This window comes from Bos grunniens, chromosome 17 (assembly GCF_055505025.1).
Source record: "Bos grunniens cultivar Pamir isolate PY7600 chromosome 17, Bosgru_T2T1.0, whole genome shotgun sequence".
In the NCBI taxonomy this organism is placed as follows: Eukaryota; Metazoa; Chordata; class Mammalia; order Artiodactyla; family Bovidae; genus Bos; species Bos grunniens.
In genome coordinates, this window is record NC_141181.1 from 10,359,684 (window position 1) to 10,384,639 (window position 24,956).

Here is a 24,956-nt window from a genome sequence, read left to right on the forward strand (position 1 = left end):
TGTACAAAAGCAACTTGGAAACAGCACATGGACCACGTATACTCCAGTCATGCAGAATTTTCTGTTTCTTGTCACATTGTCCTTAAAAGCTCTGGACTAAATAATCAGAAAAACTATACCCATGAGCACATGCATGATGTACAAAACACATCATATAAATAAATTCAAAGAGTATCAGTTCAGTTGCTCAGTTGTGTCCGACTCTTTGCAACCCCATTAATTGCAGCACACAAGGCCTCCCTGTCCATTACCAACTCCCAGAGTTCACCCAAATTCATGTCCATCGAGTCGGTGATGCCATCCAGCCATCTCATCCTCTGCCGTCCCCTTCTCCTCCTGCCCCCAATCCCTCCAAGCATCAGAGTCTTTTCCAATGAGTCAACTCTTCGCATGAGGTGGCCAAAGTACTGGAGTTTCAGCTTTAGCATCATTCCCTCCAAAGAAATCCCAGGGCTGATCTCCTTTAGAATGGACTGGTTGGATCCAGTCCAAGGGACTCTCAAGAGTCTTCTCCAACACCACAGTTCAAAAGCATCAATTCTTCGGTGCTCAGCTTTCTTCACAGTCCAACTCTCACATCCATACGTGACCCCTGGAAAAACCATAGCCTTGACTAGACAGTCCTTTGTTGGCAAAGTAATGTCTCTGCTTTTCAATATGCTATCTAGGTTGGTCATAACTTTTCTTCCAAGGAGGAGGCGTCTTTTAATTTCATGGCTGCAGTCACCATCTGCAGTGATTTTGGAGCCCCAAAAAATAAAGTCTGACACTGTTTCCACCGTTTCCCCATCTATTTCCCATGAAGTGATGGGACCAGATGCCATGATCTTCGTTTTCTAAATGTTGAGCTTTAAGCCAACTTTTTCACTCTCCTCTTTCATCAAGAGGCTTTTTACCAATCCAAATGTCAAGTCATAGGATTTTTATAACCTCTGCAACTTCTTTCCAAATTTCCCTCTTCCAGCCAGAGGGATCACTATTTCTCATCACTAAGTATTATAATTTTGAAAATTTTCTTTAACTTCTTCCCTTTCACTTTCCGAATTCAACAGACCAATGTCTGCATTTTCTTCACACTTCAGACTAACCTCTGCTTCTTCAACATGGCCTTGAATTTGATGACTGTATGTTGAGCACCCCTAATAGGGATGAACATAACCATAATCCATTCTGAACACCATCATTTTTTTCTACTTTTTATTTTTCAAGTGACTTTGATTATTTTAGGTCCTTCCCATCCACACTTAAGAGGAAGTCATCAAATCAAGTCCAAATTCCTCAGCTGAACAAGCATGTAAGGCATAGACACATAACTCTTCATAACAAGCCTCACCTCACCAACCCATAATTTATTGTAGAATATTCATCTATATCAGAATAGACCCCTGACTATTACCCACAAAAAAACAAATTCATCCCCTCCTCAGGCCCAAGTCCCCTCTGAGGGAGAAGTTCTTCCCTTTCTCTTCATTAATGACTCATCTGCCAAATATTTATTCATCAAATACACGGCGGGTAAAATTCTAGCTGCCCAAGAGTCAACAGGGAGCAAGATAAAGTCCCATCCAGAACTTCAAACTAGAAAAAAAAAATCCCACCTTTCTTCTGTCACTATCACTGTCACATAGTGATATTTCCTTTAATTACAAATGTTATCTGTTTTGAACTTATGTATTCTTTTTCCATCATTTTTTCCTATTGTTCTATAGTTCACTTGTAACGTGTGTTTGTTTCAACCACACAGCAAATTCACTCAGTTATGTGTATGTATGTGTGTGTGTATATGTATTCTTTTTCAGATTATTTTCCATTCTAGGTTATTACCAGATATTGACGATAGTTCCCCGTTCCATACGGTAGGTCCTTGTTGCTTATCTAATTTATATACAGCAGTGTGTATCTGTTAACCCCAAACTCCTAATTCATCTCCCCCCCACCACCACCATCTCCTTTGAGAACTATTAAGTTTGTTTCTATGTCTATGAATTTTTTTCTGTGTTGTAAATAAGTTCATTTGTATATTTTGGACTCCATATACAAGTGGTATTAGTCTTTCTTCAACTTCTTCACTTAGTATGATAATCTCTAGGTCTCTCCACGGGGCTGCAGACGGCATCACATTTTATGGCTGAGTGATATTCCACTCTATATATGAACCATGTCCTCTATCCATTCATCTGTCAGCAGGCACTAGGATTGCTTCCACGTGTCAGCCATTATAAACTGTGTTGCTACGAACACTGGGGGGTCCAGGCGTCTTTTTTGAATTAGAGTTTCATCTTTTCTAGACATATCCCCAGGAGGGAGACTGACGGGTCACATGGCAGCTCTAATTCTAGTCACAGTTTTCTTTACGGACCCTCCATACTGTTCTCCACAGTGGGTGCACTAATTTAGATTCCTAACAACAGTGTACGAGGGTTCCTTTTTCTCCACACCCTCTGATAGTCCCTTTTTCTGAATTTGACTTATTATTAATTCCTTTTAACATTTGATTACATTTAAAACAAGCCCAAATTCTCCCATTCACAGTTCCCAAAATCAAACATCTGAATGCCTGACCTGACATCAGGTTATTTCGGTCTGCTTTTTCCCCAGTCAGTATGAATATTCATACGTCACTATGTTAAAAGTAGTTTCTACACCAAACCTGTCTAAAGATGCTATATGCTCGACAATGTATGCCACATACCACCTTTTCTCAAACACGTCCACCTCAGAATTCTCAGATTAAGACCTGTGTTCCTCCATCTCTCCCCAAATATGTAGACATATTACCTTGAAAAATAGTAGGTTAGCTTTGGTTTGGGGTTTTTTGGTGTGTTTGCTTTCAATAGCCTTCACGGTGCCTTGCATAGATTAGTTGAGGATGGAACAGTATACCTAGGTTGATTTGACTTGAAATTAATTTAGAACTACAGATATAGATTGGACTTGGCCTAAAACAGACATTACACCTAGGAACTAAAAACTCAAATATCCAAGGTATTAATAAACAAAACAACAACTCTCAGAATGGAAGTAAATATTTGCAAATGAAGTGACTCAAAAGGGATTAATCTCCAAAATATATAAACAGCTCATGAAACTTAATATCAAAAAAGTATCAAAAAAATGGGAAGATTTAAATAGACACTTCTCCAAAGAAGACATACAGACTGCTAAAAAGTGAAAAGATGCCCAACTTCACTAATTATTAGACAAGAGCAAATCAAAACTACAATGAGTATCACCTCACACTGTCAGAATGGCCATCTTCAAAAAAAAATCTACAAATAACAAATGCCGGAGAAGGTATGGAGAAAAGTGCACCCTCCACACTTGGTGGGATGGGAACTGTTATAGCAGCTATGGAAAACGGTATGGAGGCTCCTTCAAAAACGAAACTTAGAGCTACCATATGATCCAGCAATCCCACTCCCGGGCATATATCCCTAGAAAATCATAATTCAAAAACATGCATGTGCCCTGATGCTCACTGAAGCACTGTTTACAATAGTCAAACATGGAAGCAACCTAAATGTCAGGGAACAGATATAGAGGAACAGATATAGATGTGGTACACATATACAACGGAACGTTACTCAGCCATAAAAAGGACAAAATAACGCCATCTGCAGCAACATGGACGGACCTAGAGATTGTCACACTGAGTGAAGTGAGACAGAAGAAGACAAACGTCATTATGGTACTGCTTACATGTGGAATCTTTAAAAAGGGTACAAATGGATTTATAAAACAGAGCTATTGGCGTAGAAAACAAATTAATGGTCATGAGGGGTGAGTGAGAAGAGGGATAAATTGAAAGATTGGGACTGACATATACATAGTACTATATATAAAATAAATATCAACAATAATAAGGACCTACTGTACACCACAGAGAGCTCTACTCAATACTCTGTAATGACCTATAAGGGAAAAGAACCTAAAAAAGTGTGACTATACATATATACATAACGGATTCACTTTGCTATACACCCAAATTGAACACAACATCGTAAATCAACTATACTCCAGTAAAAAATCTTAAGAAAAATCCAAGGTATTACAACTTTTCCAGCATATCAAAGCTCACTGACAGCTGTCATCACCACAATCCTTTCTAACTTTTAACAAAAACCTGGAATCTCATTAGAGTATTTACAGGCCAACAGCTTTTTTTTTTTAATAAATCAGATTGGTTCTGACCAGTAGCAAAGACAAGGGGAGTGCTCTCCAGTTCACTGATGAGCAGCTGATGACGGCTGTCCCCGGGCACAGTGGCCACGGTGAAATCAAACTCGTCTCCCTTCCCCCACCTGCCTCCTCCAATCTCACACAGCTCTGTCAGCGAGCACTGCCCACGTCTTCCTGAAGGAGAGGGGCAAGCAGCAGGAATGAGTCAGGCCTCATCATCCTCTCTGTCTCACTGCTTCCCTCTCCAAATGGTCAGCCCCAGCAAACACTCACACGGCACTCAGGAACCCCAGAGGGCAACCCAGAGGCCCTGGGGGTGGGCTGGAGAATCACATGAGAAAAGAAGATGCTTCACCTGACAACCAAAAGAAAATTACATGCAAAAGGGGAAAAAGGAAACTTTCAAGGCTTGGTAAATTCCATTAAAAAACAGAGGTTAGCAGTAAAGGCTGGAAGGACTGACCTGACCAAGTCAACGTGGTAAGAAAAAAACAGTGGTGTCTGGAGTCATGGAAGCAGAAGAGAGAAGACAGGTACTCAAAGCACGCACACAGGAAGGCAGACAGGGAGAAGATGACTATAAAATGAACGGAAGGAGAAACGGGGAAGAAAGGAGAGGATCATGGGCTAGAAATTGTATCACATTTAGTTTCCTGTTGATTTCATAACCACTGTTGAGGACTTACTATATTTCAGGCACTGAGGTAGAATACAGTGACGACACAGGGTAACATTTAAAAAGGCATTCAAATTAAAAGAGAGAGAAACTTGGGACCCACACAGTCATAAAGTCTTTTCTTTTGAAAAGCACTTCTCTGGCTTCAGCAGCAGATGCTGAGCCTGAGAGCACACGGCATACCTTTAACAAAGAAACAGAGTCAACTGATACACTGAACCAGTGAGTGATAACTTGATGACTGGCTGGTAACAAGACATGGAGAGAAAGAGACGAAAAAGATTATAATGAGAAAAAAATAACACAATACTGTAAATCACCTATAGTCCAATGTAAAACAAAAACATTTTAAAGAAAAGAAAAAATAGATGTAACTGTACAAAGAAGTAAGGCTCAAACTGAAACATCAACACTTGATGGTTAACAGGCAAAAAATTATTGAAAAGACCTTTCCAGGTGTATGATTCTAAGATCAGGTTCCATGGGTCTACAAAGTAACATTCATTCAGTTCTCACCTACTGAGAGTAACAAGCAGAGTGCTTGGCGTGAACTGAGATACTTGATCAATATTTACAGAGGAAGTGAAACATTTATTTGCATTTGTGCATGCTGACTACTAGGGTGAAAGGTCATTAATGTTCATGTTCACATTCACATCAAAAGTCTAAAGTGTGCCGTTATTAACAAGGCTCATGTGTATATACATGCATGGACATGCATAAATACAAATATACATGTACATATCCCACCAGCACTGCAAAGACAAATTTCCCTGTGGGCTATGTAATGAATAAGCATAAATATTCATGCATATATGTTTTATGTCTTATATATCGTCAAGATTCTGGAAAATAAAAGGGAAAGAGCACCATAGGTGAGATGATTAGGAAAAATTTGTGAGGAAATACCTAACAACGAAGCTTAAGAATGACAGCTGTATCACAAATTATTAGAGAGATGCAAATCAAAACTGCAATGAGGCATCACCTCACACCAATCAAAAGGGCCATCATCAAAGAGCCTACAAATAACAAACACTGAAGAGGGTGCAGAGAACAGGGAACCCTTCTACACTGCTGGTGCAATGTGAATTTGTGCAGCCACTATGGAGAACAGTATGGAAATTTCTCAAAAAATTAAAAATAGAGTTGCCATATGATCCAGCAGTCCCACTCCCTGACATATATCAGAGAAAAACTCTAATTCAAAAAGATACATGCACTCCAGTGTTCACAGCAACAATATTTACAATAGCCAAGATGCGGAAGCAACCTAAGTACCCATCGACAGGTGAACGGATAAAGAAGATGTGATACACACACCCCCAGTGGAATATTCTTTAGCCATAAAATGAATGAAATAATATCATTTGCAGCAACAAGGATGGATCTGGAGATTCACGTACTAAGTGAAGGAAGTCAGAACAAGGACAAATATCATATGATACGGCTTATACGTGAGATCTAAAAAAGTGATACAAATGAATTTATTTACAAACATAAATAGACTCACAGACACAGAAAACAAATTTATGGGTACCAAAGGGGAAAGGAGGGGAAGGGACTATTTAGGAGTATAGGATTAATGAAATAAACAGCAAGGATCTACTGTGTAGCACAGGGAACTATATTCCATATCTTTTAATAATCTATAGGGGAAAATAATCTGAAAAAGTATATACATACACATTACATGTGTATGTGTGTATATATACAAGTATACAGTATATACATATACACACACCACTATGCGTGTGTGTGTGTGTGTGTGTGTGTGTGTGTGTGTGTGCATTCAGCTGTATCTGACTCTCTGCGACCCAGTGAACTGTAGCCCACCAGGCTTCTCTGTCCATGGGATTTTCAGGCAAGAATACTGGAATGGGTTGCCATTTCCTCCTCAAGGGGATCTTCCCAACCCAGGGATCGAACCTATGTCTCCTGCATCTCCTGCATCGGCAGGCAGACTCTTTACCACTGACTCACCTGGGAAGCCCTATATCCTATATCTATATATGATCAAATCACTTTGCTGTACACCTAAAATAATACAACACCATAAATTAACTATACTTCAATTCTAAACATAAATAAATAAATAAGATGTTATTAAAGTCATTCAAAGAAAAGAAAAGCAATGAAAAGGCTCATGAACGTTGTTTTAGGTCACAGGTGAATACAAACATTTGGCAATGTGTTTCTTACATTTATAATTAAGTAAACACTCTGTTCAAATGTCTGTGTCAGTATAGTAAACGCTTTTCAAGCCATCCACTACACTGAGTTACATAAACAAGTTCATACACAGACACCCTTCCCAGATACAGTGTCATTCATAATACTTTAAGGTTCTGTCAAGAACATGTGTCTATATTAAATTAGTTTTAAATATAAGCATATAAAACCAAGAATGCTTCACTCTTCCATCAAAGGAACATACGTATTCAACATCATAAATTTAAGATGCTCTATGTATAAAACTGAAGAATTCTAAAACTTTAGGAGACGAATGCATTATTTTAACACTAGGTAGCAAATACTGCAAAAAGTAGGCAGGGTAGGACACCATTCCTAAGCACTGGGACAGTTAGAGGATTAACTACAGCTTTACAAAGATGAGAAGCTCAAAATGATACTGAGTAACATCTTCATTCTAGATCTTGGTTCCCTCATTTAAAAAAAAATACAACCATCTGGGAAACAAACTTCTTAGGGTTACAGATACAAATTATTACAAATTAATGTTATAGAGATTCTGAAAGCTTCCAGCTCTCCCCTCTCCCAGCTGTATAACCTGGCAAGTTACTCAATCTCTGTCTCAAATTCTTTATCTGAAAACGAGGTTAATGATGGGATGGAGCTGCTGCGAAAATAAGAGAGATGATGTTTATAAAGCATTTGCATAAGCCTTACATAACAGTCATGAAAATCTCTTACTGTAACATAAAATTCAAGATTAATATCAAAACAGTTTGGCACAATGCATATAAATAGTCACCCTAACGAAGGCTTATAGTCTGCAGCCCACTGTCATAAAATAAAGCATATGCTGGGAAAAGAGTCAAAGTTTATTTAATATGAATGACTCATGGAAAATATAAAATTCCTGTTCACCAATAACATTTGGAATTTCTCCCTTGGATGCTAATTATTTGGGCGGCAGATAGAGAACCATTACAGACAGCTACTACCTGCCAGGAGCTGATCTGCATTTTCCTTTCCTGTGAAGCCTTGCTTTCGCTTTCATGTCGCCTTTCCCACACTCTTACCATATAAATCCACTTCTAGGCTGGGATCAAGGTGCCTCCCTATCCGCAGGCACCTGGAGGAGAGGTCTCAGGATTTCACTCACATGTTGTTTTCACACCCAGACCAACCCAAGGCTGAGCTCAGAACCCCGCCAGCCTGGCACTCCTGAGGCCAGCCGTCACATGCACACCCATTCCAGCAGGAGTGAGACATGTTCAAAAAAACTACAAGGCAAATTTCCAATTCCAGGTCCAAGCCAACTTCTTTGGAAGTACTGATAATTTCTGGACTCTGCAGCACATGGAGGTCTGACCATGAGCCATCCTCTCAAATCCAAGTCTCGAATATAAAGAGTGTTTGGTTTATTAAGGCCTAACCTTTATTAGGGCCCAAATGGACTACAAAATATTCCCAATACTCCAGGTAACTGGCCACAACTCGAGTTTTTGGCGAGAACAAGAGAAAGAATTTTTGTTTCAGACAAGAAAACCCCTAGACTTGTTGCATTCCTTGTACAACCACCCAAACCAGCAGGCAGAATGTCTGGAGGGGGCAAGAGAAAGCTGCAAAGTAACAGGAAGTTTCTTATTTCATTAGAAACGCTCAGGGAGACAGCACTTTCCAGGTGGCCCCGTGGTTAAGACTCTAACAGGTAATGTCAGTGGTAAAGAATCCACCTACCAATGCAGGAGACCTAAGAAGTACAGGTTCAATTCCTGGGTTGGGAAGATCCCCTAGAAGAGGGCATGGCAACCCACTCCAGTATTCTTGCCTGGAGAATCCCATGGACAGAGAAGCCTGGTGGGCTACAGTCTATGGGGTTGCACCAAGTTGGCTAAAGCAACTTAGCCCACAGCACACGCTTCTACGGCAGGGGGCACAGGCTTGCTCGCTGATCAGGGAATACAGAGAACACAAGCCATAAGGTGTGGCCAGGAAAACTGCTCAGGGTCACACACTCTCCAGCTGTCCCAGACCTAAGGGATCTAGCTTCAATTCATTCAAGGCACCCTTCTGCCTTTCCTCACGGTGTGAACCTTGGGAAAAGCAGCATGGCACAGTCTCTGGACCTTGTGGCAGAATTCAGCATCCCTGCCACCACTAAGATGCTCCGTCACCCAACTCTTCCTCTCACTTTACTTTACACCACACAGCATTTCTAAGAAGCACAGACCAGGATCAGATCAGAGACCAAGATCTGAATTCCAGCTCTGTCACTTTCAACTTGTCTCCTGAACTACGCACCTGACCCTAAAAAAGAAGATATATGTGGTCAACTACCTACTGAGTTCTATAGGGATTGGGTGAAGTAGTGTAGTAGCATATTTGAAACACCTAGAAAATGTAAACTTCTGTTTATTAGGATTTTAAACATTGTCAGATGCAGCTTCTACACTGACATGATATCTGCCACTAAGAGACTTTCTGAGGCACTGCAGAGTCTCAGCAAAGGGGACATATCTTTCTCGGGCTGATGATAAACCTCAGGGGTCCACGATGGAGCTGATCTGGAAAGAGGGCAGGTGTAACTTCAGAATGGCTTTATCTCAAATGGAGATGAGCACTTCACAGAGTGATAATCAAATCTTCTCTCCCCACTTCCCTTTCCTAATGTCTAGTTTCAAACTTCCTCTGTTCCTTAAAAATTTGTCTTCTGAAAAGATGCTCAACATCACTAGCTGCTGTAGTTTAGTCACTAAGTCATGTCCAACTCTTCTGCAGCCCCTTGGACTGTATCCCACCAGGCTCCTCCATCCACAGGATTCTCCAGGCAAGGATACCAGAGTGAGCTGCCAAACCCTTCTCCAAGGAATCTTCCCAATCCAGGGATCAAACCCAGGTCTCCTGTGTCCCCTGCACTGCAGGTAGATTCTTTACCATTGAGCCACCAGGAAGACACGTAAAACTATGATGAGAGGTTATCTCATACCAGTCAGAATAGTCATCATCAAAAAGTCTACAAACAATAAATGCTGGAGAAGGTGTGGAGAAAAGGAAACCTTCATACATTGTGAGTGGGAATGTAAATTGGTGCATCCACTACGGAGGTTTCTTAAAAAACTGAAACTAGAACTACCATACGATCCAGCAATCTCACTCCTGAGCATATGTCCAGAAAAAACCATAATCTGAAAGGATGCATAACCCCAGTGCTCACTGCAGCACTGTTTACAACAGCCAAGACACAGAAGCAACCTGAAAGCCCATCAACTTTTATGAACTCCAGGGGAATGGATAATGGGAAAGACTAGAGACCTCTTCAAGAAAATCAGAGATACCAAGGGAACATTTCATGCAAAGATGGGCTCGATAAAGGACAGAAATGGTATGGACCTAACAGAAGCAGAAGATATTAAGAAGTGGCAAGAATACACAGAAGAACTGTACAAAAAAGATCTTCAGGTCCCAGATAATCATGATGGTGTGATCACTCACCTAGAGCCAGACATCCTGGAATGTGAAGTCAAGTGGGTCTTCTTAGAAAGCATCACTATGAACAAAGCTAGTGGAGGTGATGGAATTCCAGTTGAGCTATTTCAAATCCTGAAAGATGATGCTGTGAAAGTGCTGCACTCAATATGCCAGCAGATTTGGAAAACTCAGCAGTGGCCACAGGACTGGACAAGGTCAGTTTTCATTCCAATCCCAAAGAAAGGCAATGCCAAAGAATGCTCAAACTACTGCACAATTTCACTCATCTCACATGCTAGTAAAGTCATGCTCAAAATTCTCTAAGCCACGCTTCAGCAATACGTGAACCGTGAACTTCCAGATGTTCAAACTGGTTTTAGAAAAGGCAGAGGAACCAGAGATCAAATTGCTAACATCCACTGGATCATGGAAAAAGCAAGAGAGTTCCAGAAAAACATCTATTTCTGCTTTATTGACTATCCAAAGACTGACTGTGTGGATCACAATAAACTGGAAAACTCTTCAAGAGATGGGAATACCAGAACACCTGATCTGCCTCTTGAGAAACCTATATGCAGGTCAGGAAGCAACCGATAGAACTGGACATGGAACAACAGACTGGTTCCAAATAACGTCAAGGCTGTATATTGTCACCCTGCTTATTTAACTTATATGCAGAGTACATCATGAGAAACGCTGGGCTGGAAGAAGCACAAGCTGGAATCAAGATTTTAGGGAGAAATATCAATAACCTCAGATATGCAGATGACATCACCCTTATGGCAGAAAGTGAAGAGGCCTCTTGATGAAAGTGAAAGTGTTGGCTTAAAACTCAACATTCAGAAAACGAAGATCATGGCATCTGGTCCCATCACTTCATGGGAAATAAATGGGGAAACAGTGGAAACAGTGTCAGACTTTATTTTTCTGGGCTCCAAAATCACTACAGATGGTGATTGCAGCCATGAAATTAAAAGACGCTTACTCCTTGGAAGGAAGTTATGACCAACCTAGATAGCATATTCAAAAGCAGAGACATTACTTTGCCAACAAAGGTCCGTCTAGTCAAGGCTATGGTTTTTCCAGTGGTCATATATGGATGTAAGAGTTGGACTGTGAAGAAAGCTGAGCACCAAAGAATTGATGCTTTTGAACTGTCGTGTTGGGGAAGACTCGAGAGTCCCTTTGACTACAAGGAGATCCAACCAGTGCATTCTGAAGGAGATCAGCCCTGGGATTTCTTTGGAAGGACTGATGCTAAAGCTGAAACTCCAGTACTTTGGCCACCTCATGCGAAGAGCTGACTCATTGGAAAAGACTCTGATGCTGGGAGGGATTGGGGGCAGGAGGAGAAGGGGACGACAGAGGATGAGATGGCTGGATGGCATCACTGACTCAATGGACGTGAGTCTGAGTGAACTCCGGGAGTTGGTGATGGACAGGGAGGCCTGGCGTGCTGCGATTCACGGGGTCGCAAAGAGTCGGACACAACTGAGCGACTGAACTGAACTGAAACCAATTCATATTCCCTCAAAAGTTACTACTTCTCTTGCATTCTCTGTCTTGGCTAAAGATGTCTTCATCTACCAGGGTGGAAACCTTAGAGTCAAGTTTTTGTTTATCTGTTTTACTTTTCACTTTTATCTCTCAGTCCTGAATATTCATTGGAAGGACTGATACTGAAGTTGAAGCTCCAATACTTTGGCCACCTGATGCGAAGAACTGACTCACTGGAATAGACCCTGATGCTAGGAAAGATTGAAAGCAGGAGGAGAAGGGCATAACAGAGGATGAGACGGTTGGATGGCATCATCAACTTGATGGACATGAGTTTGAGCAAGCTCCAGGAGTTGGTGATGGACACGGAAGCGTGGCGTGCTGCAGTCCATGGGGTCGCAGAGTCAGACATGACTGAGTGACTGAACTGAACACATCCAAAAGGTCACCAGATCCTATTTTTCTCTTGAGTCTCTCTTCCAATCCATTATCTCTTTCCCTTTGCCAATGGAAACTTTAAACCTCCATCACCTCTCACCTGGATTATTTCTAAAATCCAACCAGCCGTCTTTGCTTCTGTGCCCCTCCCCACATCAACTCTCAGTTCAGTTCAGTCGCTCAGTCGTGTCTGACTCTTTGTGACCCCATGGACTACAGCACGCAGGCCTCCCTGTCCATCACCAACTCCTGGAGCTTGCTCAAACTCACGTCCATGAAGTCTGTCATGGCATCCAACCATCTCCTCCTCGGGCGTTCCCTTCTGCTCCAATCTGTCACTCTCACAGTGCTTGCACAACGGAGACAAATATACAGCCCAACACCCAGGACCTACCACACGCCGGCCTCAACTGCTTGCTGAGCATCTTCTCAAGCCATCCCCACCCACTCACCTCCGCCAGCAACACCCCAGGGTGCGTGAACACCGACTGTGCCAGCACCTTCTTCTGACACAAAGAACAGGTTTGTTTGCAGCCTTGGAAAATAAGAGCTAGTGTCCGTCTAGAGCAAACAGCAGGCCCATGTGCCAGTCATTTCAAAACAGTTGAGTTTCCAAAGTTCAGAGTTCGTCTCCTACAACACAATGCACAATGCAGTGTGTGCAGATACGTTTCACCCTCTCTGCCATGCCCTTGCGAACTGGGGCTCAGGACACCAACACAAAATGTAGAACGCTGCCTACTGAGAGTAAGGAACTGTCCCTGATCCCTGATCCAGGAGTCTTGAGTTTTCTACCGGCATCCATGAAACTCTACAGGGGAACCTGTTCACATGAAACTTAGATAAAATCTCAGAGCCTTCACTGCCTTAAACTAAAGGTGATAATTAAGAACAAGAACCATATCTCTACCATCTAACTACCCGCTCCCCCCAACCCCGATATCTTCCCTTGAAGAAAGTCAAAAAGTGCTGAGTAAAGTCCATCTAACTTGTGCACACTCAGGAGTGGATAAGTAGTACAGCAAGCCAGAATGGATGGGCTGCTAAGTAAGAGTCATTTTCTTTTCAAACTCAGCACTCATGTAGCTCAAGTTTAAGTAGCTACAAATTTTTACTTACATAAATTTAAAAAGAGACTCAGATTTAAAGCAAAAGTTGGCAGTTGCTATTTTCAAGACACTTGTTTTTTTTAGGCTGCGCCATGCAGCATGCAGGATCTTAGTTCCCCCATTAGGGACTGAATCTGTGGCCCCTGCATTGTGAGCTCAGCGTCTTAACCACTGGGCCACTGGGAAAGTTCTAGGAAGGCTCTTTTTTTTTTATCGGTCCTCTACAGAGATCAGAATATTATTGGAAAAGGTCTAGTGGTGTCTCTCTGCTGCCACCTGCCTCACCACCTCAGAGCAGCTGTGGCAACAGGGACAAGTCAAAAATCATCACAACTTTATATCCATATTTCTGTGGGTTATTCTCAAGTATGGGCTTCCGTGGTGTCTCAGCGGTAAAAAAAAAAAAAAATACCCGCCAATGCAGGAGACGTAGGTTCAATTCCTGGGTGAGGAAGGTCCCTGGAGAAGGAAATGGTGATCCACTCCAGTATTCTTGCCTGGAGAATATCATGGACAGACGAGCCTGGCGGGCTACAGTCTGTGGTGTTGCAAACAAGTATGACACGACTTAGCAACTGAACAGCACTGTTAGGCTACCCTGAACAGTCTCTCTTTCCTTTCTTTTTTGGAAAGCTTGAGATAGTCTAAAGCCATATTCTTCTTTTTCCATATGCAAGGTCTCTTCCTTGCATTCAAGCCATTTAACTGCTCAAGTGTCCATTACAAGGCACTGAGAGACAGAGGTTGAAAGTCAAGCCAGTTAATTTTGCTGCTTCTTACAAAAGTCACACAGCATTACATGACAAGCTGAACTCAGGTGATTTCTTTCCCTATATAAATGACCATTAACAAAACAAAGTTCCTTAGTGTTCCCAGAGCCTTGCATCAATGATGGGACCACTTGATGATGACTGGCTTCAAGTAATAGATTTATTTCTAAGCAACTCACATTTACTAAGCACTCAATGTATGCCAATATCCCAAGAATCCCCATTGCTGATTTTCACAACCGCACTATAAGGGAGTTGCTCCTGTTAGCCTGTCTTGCTCATGATAAAATTGAGACAGGTTAACAAGCTCACTTACAGGGCTGCAGAGCTAAAGAGAAAAGTGGAGAAAGAGATTCTCATCAGGGTTGACTTCTGAGCCCCTGGTCTCCAGCGTGATGCTCCAAGTGCCAAGACAGGCTCACAAGAAAATGCCCACGGACCTCATCCAACTGTGAGCCAAACACACAAAACCTCACGTGCCAACTCAGGAACAAGACGGTTTAACCATTTGTCGCTATTCATTTTACAGAACAACTCATTTGGAAGCTAATAGCTTTGGAAACGTACTTATTCTTAAAACAATTAAGATTACTAATTGAGAAAATGAAAAGTCAGTCTTGACTCGCCTGGAGTTAGTATTTCAGCTCTGTATTTGCATTATGCAGACACCACAGGACTCCAGCTCCCTCCCACAGAAAACCGTCCTCTCTCTCCACCCACACGCATCTCACACCCATTCTGATTAAAAAAGAGACAGTGAGCCAGAAAGGCTAGTTAACTTGCTGTAAATTTTCCAGGGACAGCTGTTCTTTATTTCTTCATTTTGCACGTAAATGGCCCTTGTCAATTTAAGATTAATGTGCAACGCTGGTAAAATATGTTGCAAGTTCACTTCGGGCATCTTCCCTCCCACAAAGATTAATACTGAAATTGTACATCATCATCTTCTACCAGGTCCATTCTAAGGCCCCATACAGCTCTAGAAGTGCTCTGGAAGCAGAAAAAGTCCTCAAGCCAACTTCAGGATATTTTCCCAAAGACCTAAAACTTTGCTTTCGAAAGGAAGAGAAATTCACTTTTACGTGAGACAATTCAAAGACTGTCATATCTTAGATGTGGCTTCCTCCTTCTATCCCATGAATTCACAGCTTGTTACAAAGCTGAATTTGATAACTGACAGCTTGCCTAGACTGACGTCTTAATGCCATGCTCTAGAAATTAAAGTGAATATTCAAATTATCCACATAAGGAAGAATTTTTTAAGAGAAACTTCATAAACCAGTGGCATTCGAATGTAGTTTTAAATTATGACTATTTAAAAAACAGCAACTGAAAGAAGGTTTTCAGCAAGCGTTATACTTTGTTTTTGCATATTTTATAGTGCATGCACCTGGAAAATGTAGTTTCATCCAACTCCAAAAAAAACAGGTACTGGGCATGGGAGGCGGTTCCTTAAGTTATTTACAAAAGAAAATTATTCTCCACGTTCTGAAACAAAATAAGTACGTAATTAACAATACCAGGCAACAGAAGTGCCAAAGGAAGGAACACGAACATCTCAGGATTCAAACAATCCAAAGGTTGAACGGGAGGGGAGTTTGGGGGAGAATGGATACACATGCATATGTAGGGCTGAGTCCCTTTGCTGCCAGCCCGAAACTATCACAACACTGATAACTGGCTATACTCCAATGCAAAATAAACAGTTTAAAAAAGAAACAAAACAACCCAAGGGAAGGACAGAAAGAGGAAACAGATACACTTAATGAGCAGTAAAATCTACTGTGTAAAAAAATTAGCTCTCTGACCTTCACAGATGGGGCGGGAGGAGACAGGATGAATGAACTTCCTAGTGACAGTCTTTTAGAAACTAAGAGCCTGAAAGGGTAAAAAAAAAAAGTTGTACCTACCTGTAACTTTCTGAAAGGCCTCTCTTTATTGCACCATTTTGGAACCTACATCTCATCATTCACAGAAAGCAACTCTTTCCTGGAGTAACCTGAGCTCCCCGCTCCCTCCCACGTGCTTCTTCAGCCCCTCTATCCCACATATGGTCACTAATACTAGCTTTTATATTTACCTCTCTAAGCCTGCTATTCTGCTATCCACCACCCTCTAGTGCTCATTCAGGTTCTTAATTAAATGCAAACACCTGAGTATTGCTTTTATTCTACTTCTTCATGCTTCCTTTCCATTTGGCTATTTTCTGTCTCCACATCTTTGGTGAGGTCTCTCTAAACGCTAAAATATACTTTGCTACTCCTATAAATCCAAAGAAGGCTGTTCCAAAACACAGACTTCAATTAAGATGAAAACTCACCAATCAAAAAATTAAGATCATGACATCTGATCCCATCACTTCACGGTAAACAGAAGGGAAAAAAAAGTGGAAGCAGTGACAGATTTTACATTCCTGGGCTCCAAAATCACTGTGGACAGTGACTACAGCCATGAAATTGAAAAAGACGCTTGCTCTTTGGAAGGAAGACTGTGACAAACCTTGACAGCATATTAAAAAGCAGAGACATCACTTTGCCAACAAAGGTCCATATAGTCAAAGCTATGGCTTTTCCAGTAGTCGTGTACAGATTGTGAGAGTTGGACTATAAAGAAAGCTGAGCACCAAAGAATTGATGCTTTCAAATTGTGCTGCTGGAAAAAGCTCTTGAGGGTTCCTTGGACAGCAAGGAGATCAAACCAGTCAATCCTAAAGGAACTCAATCCTGACTATTCACTGGAAGGACTGATGCTAAAGTTCCAATACTTTGGCCACCCGATGCAGAGCTGAATCACTGGAAAAGACCCTGATGCTGGGAAAAACTGAAGGCAAAAGAGGGAGGCAGAGGATGAGATGGTTTATAGCATCAAAACTGGGTGGACATCAGTTTGAGCAAACTCCAGGAGATAATGAAGGACAGGAAAGCCTGGCATGCTGCAGTCCATGGGATCGTAAGAGTCGAACACGATTTAGCAACTGAACATACACAGAGACACACACTCAGCAATCTATCTGTATATTCAAATTCTCTTCATCCACACAATCTGGTAACAGTTTTATTTTAGTGTCTGAAATCCTTAAATTACTTACAAATATCTATGTTTTGTCTACCATTCATGGATTGAGCATTACATGTAACCAACCTTTAATATGAATCCCAAAAGCCTAGAGCAAGGCTATATTCACCCCATGAATGCTCCATAAATACTGGCTTCACATGAGAACTACAGTTTAACTATGACAAATCACTTGTTACTGAGGGAAGGAAACAAACATGGAGCTATTTTCTTTGGAAGTTTTCTGTTGTTTGTCTGGGTTTAGGTTGGATTATTTTAAAAAAGAAGTTGAAAGTCCCCCATGTTCAGTTCAGTTGCTCAGTCGTGTCTGACTCTTTGCGACCCCATGAATCACAGCACGCCAGGCCTCCCTGTCCATCACCATCTCCTGGAGTTCACTCAGACTCACGTCCATCGAGTCAGTGATGCCATCCAGCCATCTCATCCTCTGGCGTCCCCTTCTCCTCCTGCCCCCAATCCCTCCCAGCAGGACACTATATAGATAACATCTGTGTATCCCATTGCTCCAATACATAAGCAACTCTTCCATTAAGACTCCTAAATTTTACTACATATTAGCATCACCTGGGGAACATTGAAAACGCCAGCTTCCTAGTTCACACCCAACAGCAACGAAATCAGACTGACTGGGGGTGAGAGCTAGGCAGCAGCATTATTTAAAGATCTCAGGTGATTCCATGGCACAGCAGTGTTTGAGAACAGATGCTTCAGGAAGTCCTTCAACTTGGAAAACATAAGCGATATGCTCCCAGCGGTGGTCAGATGACCTGGATCCATTAAGAGCCGGTACAAGATCATTAACAAATACTCAGTAAATGGATGAAAGACCCCTTGATCTGACTCTCTCGTGTGCCTTAGCTTCATGAACAACTCTACAGAAAAGAAGAGTAGGATCTGTTAACTGATGCTGACATTACAGTGAAATGGGGTTTGTTAGGATGCTTTTGGCTGTTAGCTTTTGGCTGTTAGCACAGCAAATGCTAAATGCTAACAGTCCCCTCTAGGACAACATATATTACACTACATATGTGTCACATAGTACGTATGTTATCTACATCACTATGTGTGGTAGATACATCAGTAAAAATGTTACCTTTTCTCAGGGGGCTGAGGACTACAGTAAGTTTTAGGCATTTGTCTGATGCTTTGTACATATTTAAATGATAACACAAAATTGATGCCACTTCCCTGTGGCTCGGATGGTAAAGAATCATCCAATAACGCAGTAGACCTCAGTTCAATACTTGGATCAGAAGGATTCTCCAGGAGAAGGGAATGGCTACCCATTCCTGTATTCTTGCCTGGAGAATCCCAGGGACAGAGGAGCCTGGCGGGCCACAGTCCATGGGGTTGCAAAGAGTCGGACGTGACCGAGTGGCTTTCAAAAGTTGATAAAAATCCCAGGTGTCATTTTTAAAAGACATGTTAGGTAAAAGGTACACTAACTGCTTTAACCAAAACATATGAAACAGTAGTTTTCAGAGAAAATGATAGTCTTTGTTTAAAATGTTGAAAAATGTGAACAGAAATAATTCTTCATACAGATCTTATTAAATGCCTCTGGACCGTAGGCATGTAGATCCACAAAGCACGCACAGCGGTCATTAATGCCACCACCAGATACTCCTGGCTCTCTGCCTGCTTTCCAGGCTCCTGGTAGGGGTGTGCTATGTAGACTTTTTGCGGTTGAACGAGGCCATGTGGTCATTTCTAACCAATCAGCTGTGAGCAAATGAAACTCGCATCAAAGCCAGAGTATTCACCTGATGGTCCAAAGTCCTCCAGGCAAGGCAACCAGGAACCTGGAAGCCAGGTAGCAGTGATGGGCAAAGCCCTCCTACCAACTATCTGAGTGAGAAATAAGTCTTGTTGTCTTAACCCGCAGAGAATTTCCAGCTTCCTGTTATAGGAACATAAACTAGCTTTATCCTGACTGATGAAAAAAAGTGATGCAACAACATTGGTAGCAAAAAAAAAAAAAAAAAATCAATAGCCGTGATAGCTGATTTAGGGGAAATCATTCAGAGCAATATTCCCTGAGGGAACTTCCAAATTTAGGATAAAAACCTCAGCGATTCCACAAGGTTCCTCATCATACTGAGTAACATGATCTGACAGTTGATCCTTTTAACTCTATTTTTAGCCTATTACTCTACTAAAAACAAAAGGCTTTAGTTATGAAAGAGCTTGAGGGACAACAGATTTGAAAAGAATATTATATGCATTTTTGTTTTTCATTGTAAATGGGAAAAATCTAACTTAAAAGATATAGACTCATTCTTCTATAAAAAAAATTTACATGTTTATAATAAAATACATTCAATTCATGCAGATTCTATTATACATATTCCATTCAATGAACATGTGCATACACGCTAAGCCACTCAGTCGTATCTAACTCTGTGTGACCCTATAGACTGTAGGCTCGTCTGTCCATGGGATTCTCCAGGCAAGAATACTGGAGTGGACTGACATGCCCTCCTCCAGGGGATCTTCCCCACCCAGGGATCAATCCCGTGACTCTTACATCTCCTGCGCTGGCAGTCACTTTCTTTACCACTAGCGCCACCTGGGAGGCCAATGAACATAACACTCCATAAAACTACAGATTCATCAGAAAGCATTCTAGATAGATTTCTATCTGCCCAGGCAGAGACAAGTAGATATAAATTATATCCTTTGTGGAAAGAATTGTATTTACAAAAAAAAAAAAAAAAACCATGCAAGTGATACCATAAAGGCTCTTAAGAAGCTCAGGAAAAAGAGAAACATGAATGATGAAGTGAGAGAGATGAAAAATCACAGTATCCCCATTTTGGAAATTTTTGAACCATTAGGAAAAAGAACAAACTTGTCAGCTCAACCTCAGTGCAGGTTGAAATGAATGAAAATGTGTCACTGCCTGAATTGCCACTGTAAGGGAGAATGGAAGAAAAGCTTTCTGTGGCTTGGGTTTTTATTATCGATGGGCAAATCCCCAAATCATAAAACAGCTCGTATTCATCTGTTAGCCAACACTCTCATTTCACAGGTGGCAGTCCTGGCTTTATAACAAAGACCTTGTTTTGACAGAAAACGTGAGTGCAATGCTTCATTCCACTAAGTCATTCAGAGTAGGACTGGGATAAACAATATATGAGAGGGAATTAAATATTCAATTTATCCATACTTCACTAGACTCTAAACAAAGAGAAATCCAGCCCCCAGACACAGCTTGTTTTGCAAATTTATTGTATTTAGTTTCTCCAAAGCCTGCCACAATGGCTGCAAAGCACCAAGGCCCTGTTTTTCCTTAAGGACTAGAAACAAAAGACCCTTGAGCTTTTAAGTCAGGAAACCAAAATGGGGAGGGATTATCTTCCCTGAAGTTTAAAGTGGAAACAATTCAAAAATTACCAACAGGTGGATGAATAAACAAAATGCAGTATATCCATAAAATGAAATACTGCTGCTGCTGCTGCTAAGTCACTTTCGTCGTGTCCGACTCTGTGCGACCCCATAGACAGCAGCCCATCAGGCTCCCCTGTCCCTGGGATTCTCCAGGCAAGAACACTGGAGTGGGCTGCCATTTCCTTCTCCAATGCATGAAAGTGAAGAGTGAAAGTGAAGTCGCTCAGTCGTCTCCGACTCTCAGTGACCCCATGGACTGCAGCCTTCCAGGCTCCTCCGTCCATGGATTTTCTGCCAAGCAATAAGACAAAAGCACTAAGAGTACACCTAGGTGTTTGCTGGTGGTGAAGAACCCGCTGGCCAACGCAGGAGATGTAAGAGATGTGGGTTCAACTCCTGGGTCGCAAAGATCCCCTGGAGAAGGAAATGGCAACCCACTCCGTTATTCTTGCCTGGAGAATCCTATGGACAGAGGAGCCTGGCTGGCTACAGTCCATAGGGTCGCGAAGAGTTGGACATGACTAAAGCAACTTAGAGCACACAAAAGTACACCCAAAAAGATGAATCTCAAAAGCATTATGCTAAACAAAAGAGGCCAGACTCAAAAGAGTATATACTGCATAATTCCATTCATTTAAAAAGCTTTTTTAAAAAAATAAAAAGAACGAAAGTGATAAAAAGCAGTTCAGTAGTTGCCAAGGGCCAAGGATGGCAGGCAGGCTGAGAAGGGGCACAAAGGAATTTGGGGGGGAGATAGAAATCTTCTATAACAGTGGTGGTAGCTACACAACTATAACACATTCATCAAAAGTTATCAATTTACAGCTAAAATCAGTGAATTTTACCATACATAAAAGATATCTCAATGATGCTGATTTTTAAACTGGAAGCTAACAAGACAAGTGAAGACGGAAATACCTTACTAGCGTGTAAACAAGAAGTGATTAAGACTGATTGTCCAAGTCCAGCGCTGCTGATTCTTCCACTGACTTCAGGTTTCGACACAAGAAAGAAACGTGTAAATAAAAAGGAACCCCCGCCACCCTCCTCCCCTACCCGGCTCAGAGTAAATGAACAACTGAATCTCTGATGCCTAGAAGGTGCGTTTTGCATTAAAATATTTCATTCTACTTAACCAAGCAAAAAGCATTTGAAACAACCCTAAGATTTTACATACCTATAGCCTCTCATGAATAAAATGATTCAATGTTACCTCGTGTTTCAACTGCACGGATGCATTTTCTAAGAATTGTGAATCCCATTTTATCCAACTGTGCACCTAAAAGAAATACAGTTGTAAAATATTAAAGGTGCAAATACTCACATTTTTCTTGCTGACAAAAATAAGACAAAAGTATTTAGGTCCAATATACTTTTTATTTCCCTCTTCAAAAAAAGAAAACTAAAGGCCATGCACTCCCTGTTTAAATAACGTAAATCAGAATTTCATAGAAGAGGAGCACTTGTAGTATCAGGACCTTCATTAACAACAGATACTTCTTTGGTGGCTCAGACGGTCAAGAATCCGCCTACAGAAAGGAGACCTGGATTCAGTCTCTGGGTTGGGAAGATCCCCTGGAGAAGGACATGGGAACCCACTCCAGTATTCTTACCTGGAGAATCCCCATGGACAGTGAGCCTGGCAAGCTATAGTCCATGGGGTCTCAAAGAGTTGGACACGACTAACATTACCCATATATGACTAACATTACCAACATATATAAATAAATTCATAATTGAAACTAGCTGTTAGCAAAAATATTTTAAATAGTGAAAAAGAAAGTGATTACAATTAATCTTTAGAGGAAGCTATCCAGAAATAGTTAATGTTTTGCCCAAATTCCAACAACTCAGGTTTGTTTTTTAATTATAAACATAAGTGAAAGTTCTTAAATTACTTGACAAGCTGGGGAAATAACACAAAACTTTTCTTTTTTAACCTAGGAGGAAAAAATTCTTAGACACTCTTAAAAATAGTATTTGAATGATGAGCTAGAAACTTTTTTCACATTTTATACCATGCTCTAAATGTTTAATATTTTATTATTTTCATAATGAATTTAAAAGATGATTCATGTAGCAAAAAAAAATTATTTTGAAAATACAATTTTATATTTTTTCTAATATGAATACTTTGCCATTGATTAGGCTGATGTATTTGAGGACCCTAATAAAAGACAACTCTTGTTTCAAAAATGCACTCAGGGAAAGTGAATGCTTTATTCCGCCTTTAGAACTCAGAAGCAGGAATACTAACCCTTGGTTCTCAGAAGGGACAGCATGGAATAATTTATGAACAAAAACTTTACAGGTTTAAAGCTAAGCTTGGAGAGCACTTTAATGAGGAAAAGTGGGCAGTGGTGTACTTTTTTACAGATCTACTATTCACATTTATATAAAATTTAAGTGTTTCTTTCTGCTTAGCAAAACTACTTTTCCAAAACATGTTTTCATTTCTCAGGTAAAAAGAAAAGAAAGGAAGAGAAGAGAAAGAGGGGATAAGAGAAAGGAGGAGAAGAAAGGGCAACAGAAGAGAAGACAAGAGGGAGGGAAGTCCTAAGCAGGTGCCTCCATGGCTGACAACCTTGCGAGGCACCTGGTGAATTTCCAGGGCCGGGTTAAGTGATGCACACACCATAATCACTTTGAAATCGTGGCTCATTTAACAATGTCTCCAAACTGTGGACATCTGACAAATGTGGCTTCATTCTTCCAAAGATATGAAAAGTAGATTCATAAAGAATCCAGAAAATTTCATCACATCTTATCTTATCCAGTTAAAATCAAGAGTACAAGAGCCAGAGATTATTTCCTTTTCCTCTAGGACATACAAGGCAAGGGAAGATCATTGTCCTAGAATATCTGAACGCATTTGGTTGCTATTAGTTTTATTTTCTAAGGTGTAATGCTGACTATTTGTACAGCCCACATCCAAGAGACTGGAAGAATAAAGGATACCATGTGTGGAGGTGAGAGGGGTGGGGAGCCGAGGAACTGGTGGGGTGTTCCCACCCACAGGAGTTTATAACTTAGGAAGCTTACAGATGCATGCCTGAAACTCTTGTGTATTCGTTTATGGCCATAAAAACAAATACCAAAGTCAATGATAGAGCATTTTGGTTTCCGTAGAGGAAGACGAGAAAGAAAAAGGCTCAGAGATGGGAAAGATCAAGGCGAGTTTCAGCAGTCAAGAAAAGTCTGAAGAGGTCCTCAGTGGATAAGACACCCACCACTTAGCAGACTGACACAGACAGAGTACAGAGAGCAAGCACCCAGCGACAGTTTGACATCAGTAATAAAAACAGAGTAACTCATGAGAAAGGGAGACAACAGTCATTTTTATACATTAGCACTTACTTCCTTCTGGTCTTGGGATGATGGCTCTATTAAAACTAGGGAAGAGCTAGTAAAAGAGAAAAAGGGGAAACAGTTTTTTCAGCAAATCCATAAAAATGATTCTATTGTAGTAGGCACACCTAGGGACTGTCCAAATAATACACTGACGTTGGTTAATCACTATCATGGGCTCAAAGGCAAGACAGGTAACAAAAAGGAGAGCTCTGAGTCTCCTTGGCCTCTCACCAAGGCATTGCCAAAGTAGCAAAAATAATATGAAGTGCCAGGACTGAAAGTTCATGTAAATTTGTAATGCTCAAACAAACTCCTGCATTCTAACTAGGAAGATGAAGCTCATTTATTCACCATTGCTAAAATCTGCTGTTTACTTAAAGACATGACTTCTGCCGTAATCTCAATAACCACATCTGAAACATCAAGGTGATGATCCCAGGCTGCCTCTGAGAATTCTAGTGCTGCCCCATTATCTTCAAGGCACATACGTCACCTGAAAAAAATTATGAAATGCCTTCAGTGCCCTTACCTAAGTACATAACTGAATATTTATTTTCTTTATGCACACTTGCATTTATCTGTATATCTCAAAGTAATTACCTGGCTTTTTTACTCTAAAGGAGAGGATGTATGTGTCAAGGTTACACTGCCTTTGGCAATAGACTTATTTCCTCATGACTTAGCCATATGACCATTTTGCTATGCAAATAGGCAAACTCACTCTCCAAAGCATTTCTTGAATCTCTGGGGGGACAAGTCTAGGTCAGTGCCTTTACTAGAGAGGATTAGGATAAACTGTTTTGGATCTCAGCA

The 24,956-nt window shown here is 41.0% G+C and overlaps 1 protein-coding gene across 18 annotated transcripts in view; it reads right to left on the reverse strand.

Moving 5' to 3' along the window:
* The window catches only part of ARHGAP10 (Rho GTPase activating protein 10), a 376,372-nt gene that overhangs the window by 144,142 nt on the left and 207,274 nt on the right, over positions 1–24,956 (reverse strand). For 17 of the 18 annotated variants that reach the window (XR_015144127.1, XM_086346463.1, XM_086346459.1 and 14 more), the window contains 2 exons: positions 24,150–24,195; positions 22,006–22,071 (listed from right to left, as the gene is read on the reverse strand). Coding sequence is in view for 17 of the 18 variants with exons in the window: in XM_086346463.1 (XP_086202589.1) it covers positions 22,006–22,071; positions 24,150–24,195 (112 nt within the window). In the remaining variant the exon portion in view is untranslated. Of the gene's footprint in view, positions 1–1,028; positions 21,782–22,005; positions 22,072–24,149; positions 24,196–24,956 lie in introns of those variants that run through there. The other variant, XM_086346468.1, reaches the window with a different exon arrangement.